Genomic DNA, 6,602 nt, shown 5'->3' with positions numbered 1-6,602 from the left:
GACAGGCTGAACTATTAGGTATTGTCTGTGTGCCCATGACCATGTATAGGGTTGGCAGAGAGTGTTTCTACAAGTGTATTGGTATGTTTTGTAAGAATTCCCAGGTATGTAGTAGAGCTGACAAGGGATAAGGTTGAATTCACCTCTTGGCCACAGCCAGCTACCCAGAGGGAGTGAGTAGTTGGACCTGTGGGCTTGGGACCATAGTCTCAGGGGACATCAAACTCAATTGGAATAACATACAACACAAAACATTATTCCACCTCCTACTTTGGTGAGTAGTGACTTGCCAAAAAAGCTTGCAAGCAGCCATCTAGATGCAACAATGGGTCTCTCCTCATCCAGAGCAGAGAAGAATGAAGAAAACCAAAGAGTCATGGAAACAATTAGTCCAAGAGACTGGTACACCATGCAAATCTCAGCCTATACAACTACTAGATAGTGCCCGGCTACCACTGTCAACCAGTTGGAGGGGGATCTATGGAGGAGGTCCTGGCTAGAGTGGGAGAACAATGTAGAACAAAACTCAAAATCATTTGGGAAAAAAAAAAGACCAGGTTTGCATGTCTGATAGAGCCTGATGGAAATACTGAGGCTATGGCCTCTAGCTGCCCTTCAGGTCTGGAATTGAACCTAGTCCTGTGGCTTCCAGCCAAACAAAAGACAGGCATATGAGGTGAATATTTACACTAGGTAGATACACTCCTTGGAGAGAACAATCATGGGAGAATAGAAGGGCTTTGTATGCATAAGGAGACAGCTCAAGGGGCAGGAGTGCATGGAGGGAAGGACACAGTGAAGAGGTAAATATGACGAGGAGGTGGGAGGGGAGCTTTTGCATTGTGGGAAATTGTAATCAATGTCCTGAGACAAAATGTTTGTGAGCTGCTGTATGGAAACTGAATTTGCTCTGTAAACTTCCACCCAGAGCATGATTAAAAAAAAAAAAAAAAATTCTGTAGATGGATTTTAGTCTAAAAAGGAGGAAAAAGCAAAACAGAACTTTAAACTCGTGGATTCCAGATTTTCTGGAGCCATGGAGCTGGATGTACTTCTGAAATTCTAGCCCTAAAATAGTCTTTAAACCTTAAACAAAAAAATCCTCTGAAGGTTGCTTAAAACCAAATGATAGTTTAGCTTACCTAGTAAAGAATGTCTGAGTTGATCATATGCCCTTTTAAGATCTGTCTATATTGACAACCGTAACTGAGAAGTTTAGATAGGAATCTCAGGGGGAAACGAGTTTCTGTTAATGGGTGAGAAACAACTCTGAAAAGGATAGTTGCACAACTCAAGAATGGAATCAGGGTCCCTGAAATGTACATGTAGAAATTTGAATTTGTGTATATTGTTGCTAAGTTTAGTCTCAACAACAAAAACTATAAAAATATTTTTTAGAAATAGAAATAAACCATTGAATAAACTCAAAAGAAACAAACAAAACAAAACCCCCCAAAAATTCCTAAGTTATTGGTCCATCCATCTCCCTTTTAAGGGATTGATCTAAGGTAATTTGGCAGCATGTACCAAAAAGATTAATGTACAAGGTTATTTATCACATCATCCATAAAAAAAAGAGAAATATTGAAATGGTTAAGTAACTTAAAATTACCCAGAAACAAGATAATGCAGTGATAAAAACTGTCTTTAAATGAACATAATACAACTTGTTTTCAGTTTTATTCTTTCAGTTTTTGCAACATGTTTGTGGCTTGTAATATATTTTAGAGTTTTTAGGAAGTCTTGTATATATTCTATATATTCCACTATATTCTGTTATCTTCCAATAACCAATATGGCTAGACTTTGCCATTTATATGCATCTGCTTATACTTTTTAATTAAGAAATAGACTATAATTTTTTTGACTATTGATTTTAATTTTGTTTTATAGATTTAAGTGGACTAAGGATGACAAGACTTTTGATCTCTCTGACCCCCGGATAATTGTGTCCAACAATTCAGGAACATTCAAGATCCCAAATGAAGGGTACATATCTCATTTCCAAGGGAAATATCGCTGCTTTGCTGCTAATAAACTGGGAGTTGCTATGTCAGAAGAAATAGAATTCATAGTTCCCAGTAAGTATTATAATGCAGATTTAATTTGACAAATGTTTTAGTGAAGTGTTGTGTAAGAGTTATACTGGGCTCTAATGAAATAAGGTGGTATTGATTTAATCAGGTTATACATATGTTAAAGAGTCTGGTTGTGCAGTGGTTATGCATATAGCTGCTAACAAAAAGGTAGGCAGTTTAAACCCATCAGCTGCTCTGCGGCAGAAATGTGTCACAATCTGCTTCCGAAAGATTATAGCCTTGGAAGCCCAATGGGGTTGTTCTACCCTGTCCTATAGGGTCACTGTAAGTTGGAATCAAGTCAATAGCAATGAGCTATACATGTCTTATATTTTACTTATAAGTGAGTCAACTCCAGATATTGATATTTAGATGTGGGTGACTTTGGGAAGCAACATAATTTTGCTCTATCTGACCAATCTTATCTTCAACATGAGAATAAAGAGTATCCATTTTATCTGATAGAACAAGCATTAGGTTAAACATGTAATTTGTCAGAATGGGCCAAGTGGTACTTCAGTAACAAATAATCCCAAAGTCCTTGTGTCAACACAAGGTTACATTTTGATTATCCAGTTTGATATGGATCCAAGAGCTCTTCAGCACACGTGCTGTTCATGAAACTGGTTCCTTGGTGTTTCAGGCTGATGGAGACAGCATCATTCCATAGCTGCACAATCTGAAACATGCCACCTAGGTCAAAGAGGCCAGGGCAGAGGGTTTGAAAATTTTTATAAAGGCTCTTAAATGCTTTCATTGAGAAGTAGCATAAGCAACTCACTTTTATTTGGCCAAAATAAGTCACATAGCCACATCTAATTTGAATAATATAAGTGATCCATAGTTAAGAAGAATCAATTAGTCGTATATATTAATAATGGCTACCATAATTAATAATCACAGAACACTTTAAAACATTTTTCTGTTATGAATGACATTGATTAATAACTACCACCAAGAATAGTTTATTTTGTCATTGCCATATGTGACCTGTGTGCATGGAATATTTAATGAGCACATTCCATGTTTGGTCATTTAGTTTCTCTGCTCTTAAGGTATGTAACATTACATGATTGTAACAGAATAAATTCTTAAGTACATAACTGTGTTAGCTTCTACTTAGCAATTTTGTCTCGTAAAGTTCTACTCACTGAAGGAACTTAGAGAAAACCCTAGACTTTGTAGGATACTAATACATCATTCTGGGAAGCAGAATGTACACAAACTTCAGAAGAAACAAATAATAAATGACATGTATAATGAGTAACATGGGATGGGGGTAAGTTTTTTCTGAAGTCATTATTTCAGAAGAGGTAACATATATTAATTACGCATCTTAAAATTTCTAGAGTTCATACTCTTGAAGTCAAGGGAGAAAAAAAGTAAACAATTTCCAAACAATGTGGAGCATGGGAGGGAAAAAAAAAATGTAGACAAGTGGGAAGGAGAAAAAATGTAGAAATAAGTTCAAATAGATCAGTTATTATGATAAAAATAAATGGACTAAATGTTCCAAGTTAAAAAAGCTATAAACTATATAAAACTAATACAACTAATTCATAAAGGTACAGAATTGTTGAAATTAAACTTATGTTGAGTAACTGCTATCCAAAAGAAAGAAAATATGACTAATATCAATTAGATTTTATTTTAAAGAGCCTTCCTAGAAATGGGTTCAATAGAAACGCATAATATCTAAAAATACATGACAAAAATAGAACTAAAACTAAAAATATATAAATATATCATCATGAGAAATTTAACTTATCTCTTTCATTAATTGTTAGCCGAAGCAGAAGAGAAATTGTAAGCATGTATAAGATTTAAAGAACACAATTATAAGCTGCAAGTAATGTACATGTGTATAACACAGTAGCTAAAACTATGGAATATATTTTCTTTTGATGCACATGGGGAAAAAATATTATTTGATATTTTGAGCTATAAAGAAAACATAACCAAAATTCAGTAGAGTCAGAAAATCGATAATAAAAGAAAACTAGAAAAATCTCATATCTTTGGAATTTGATAAACATACTTCTAAGTAATTCTTAAGTTAAAGAAGAAATAGCAAGGGAAAATAGTATATTTTTTTAACAGATAATAGTGAAAATTCTATCTAACAAAATGTATGAGGCGGCTAAAGCATTGTTTAGAAGGATGCTTACCACATACACACAAAAAAACTTATTTTAGAAAATAAGAAAAGATTAAATTAGTGATATTAGCTTAATAAGTAATGTAATTATAGGGTGAAAATGAATGTACTAACTTACATATAACAGAGAGACGTAAGGAAAATGGAATGAAGGAGAAAATAATATAAAAGAAAAGGAATTCAACAAAGAGTTGAAAAACTTTGTAGTGAAAAGTATACACATTTATGGGAAAATATTAATGAAGACCTAGATATATGGAAAAACAGTATCATTTTCATGGATTGAAAGACTCAATAAAGCTAATGTCAATTTTCTCTGAGTTGATATATACATTGAATGAAATTAAATCTCTGTGTTTATTTTTCTGTTTGTGTAAGGTGGCAAGGTATTTCTCAAATATATTTGAGGAACAAAGGGCAAAATTATCTTGAAACTCTTGAAGAATAAGAAGTGGTCCTTGCCTTATTAGGTAGCAAGACTCAAGATAAAGCACTTGTAATTAATCCAGTGTGCAGTGTGGCTTTGTGCAGTTAGATAAATTGGCCAGAAGAACCACATAGAGAACCCAGAAATAAGCCTTCATGTTTGTGAAACATAATAAGAGCTAAAACTAACCCAAACCTGCTGCCATTAAGTTGATTCCAACTCACAGCAACTCCTATTGAGTTTCCAAGGCTGTAAATCTTTATGTAAGTAGATTGCCTCATCTTCCTCCCACGGAGTAGCAGGTGAGTTTGAACTACCAGCCTTCTGCTTAGCAGCCAAATGCCTTACCCACTACACCAAGAGAGCTAGCATGATTTTTTTTTTGTTGTTGTTGTTGTTAAATGGTGCAAAAAAAGAGATTATCAACTGTGGAAAAGCATTCAATTGATGTTTAACCTAACATGATACACAAAAATTCATTCCAGGTGAATTAAAGATATAACAGTAAATGAGAAACTACTTAGAAAAAAAAAATATATATATATATGATTTGGAGAATGTATTTACAGCCTTAGAGTAGGGAAAATTTCCTAAACAAGGTGTTTTAAAGATTCATTAAGGACACATTTGACTATTTGATTTTAGATGTTCTTTCTATTCCTTAAAATGCCCCAGAAAGAAAGTAAAATGACAAGCCACAAACAAGATAAAAGTTACTGGATACATTTTTAACTGAAAAATATTAATATCTTTGATTTATACCTAACTTTAAATGAAAAAACTCATTGTCATTGAGTCAATTCTGATTCATAGCACTCATATAGGACAAAGCAGAAGTGCCCGATAGGGTTTCCAAGGCTTTAATCTTTATGAAAGTAGACTGTCACATCTTTCTCCCATGGATAGGCTGGTGGGTTTGAACTGCTGACCTTTTAATTAGCAACCTAGTGCTTTAACTACTGTGCCACCAGAGCTCAACCTCTAATTGAAAAATAAGACAACAATAAAACAGCAAAGATATAAACTTGCACCTTAAACAAAAGTAGAATAAACCAAACCAAACACACTGCCGTCAAGTTGGATCCAACTCATAGTGTCCCCTCCTTGGGTTTCTGAGGCAGTATTACTATGGAAATAGATTCTCCAACCTTCCTTCTGAGGAGTGCCTGGTGGATTTGAACCACCAGACTTCTGGTTAGCAGTCAAATAGATGCTTTAGGCACTATTCCACAAGAGCTCCTACAAGTAGAATAGCCAATATAATTATGAAAATGTGTTCAACATCATTAAATCCCGCTACCATCAAGTCAATTATGACTCTTAGTGATTATAGGATAAAGAACTTCCCCATAGGGTTTCCATGGCTGCAATCTTTATGGAAGCAGATTGTCACATCTTTCTCCCATGGAGCCGCTGGTAAGTTTCAACTGTTGACCTTTCACTTACCAGCCCAACACTTAACCACTGTGCCATGAGTGCTCCTTTCAACATTATTAGTGATCAGAAATATTTCAACTGGAACCCAAATAATAAAAGCATTTTACTTCATGAATTTGGGATGTATTGAATAGTCTGAGAATATTGGTTTTAGGGGGATATGTGCCATCATCAGAACACCTCTTCACTACTGATGAGAGTAAATTTTCTATTTGATCTTTGTAAAATATTTTAGCATCACTTCTTAGGTGATATGTTCATATTCTATGATCCAGAAATTCTACTCCCTTGTCTTTGTACAACAGAGATGCATGCCCCTTGTCATTGTATACAAGGAATACTCATAGTTGTGCTATTCATGTTAAAAAATAATAATCTGGGGAAAAAAGCACAATTCCATTCATAGTAGAACAGAAAAATAAATGTTGGGATATTTATTTAAAAAATAGTACTCACCAGTGAAAATCGATAAATCTCAGGAATATATTGAGCAACAAAAACA

The 6,602-nt window shown here is 34.3% G+C and overlaps 1 protein-coding gene across 1 annotated transcript in view; it reads left to right on the top strand.

Annotated features, from left to right (window-relative positions):
- Positions 1 to 6,602, top strand: part of CHL1 (cell adhesion molecule L1 like) — a 131,459-nt gene that overhangs the window by 28,492 nt on the left and 96,365 nt on the right. Inside the window, exons 2-3 of the mRNA XM_007947330.1 lie at positions 1,496 to 1,508; positions 1,894 to 2,081. Coding sequence (XP_007945521.1) covers positions 1,496 to 1,508; positions 1,894 to 2,081 — 201 coding nt within the window. The remainder of the gene's footprint in view (positions 1 to 1,495; positions 1,509 to 1,893; positions 2,082 to 6,602) is intronic.

This window comes from Orycteropus afer, unplaced genomic scaffold, assembly GCF_000298275.1.
Source record: "Orycteropus afer afer isolate SDZICR_OR568_19922 unplaced genomic scaffold, OryAfe1.0 scaffold00180, whole genome shotgun sequence".
NCBI lineage: Eukaryota > Metazoa > Chordata > Mammalia > Tubulidentata > Orycteropodidae > Orycteropus > Orycteropus afer.
Note: the sequence above shows the minus strand (reverse complement) of the source record. Positions and strands in the feature narration are given on the sequence as shown.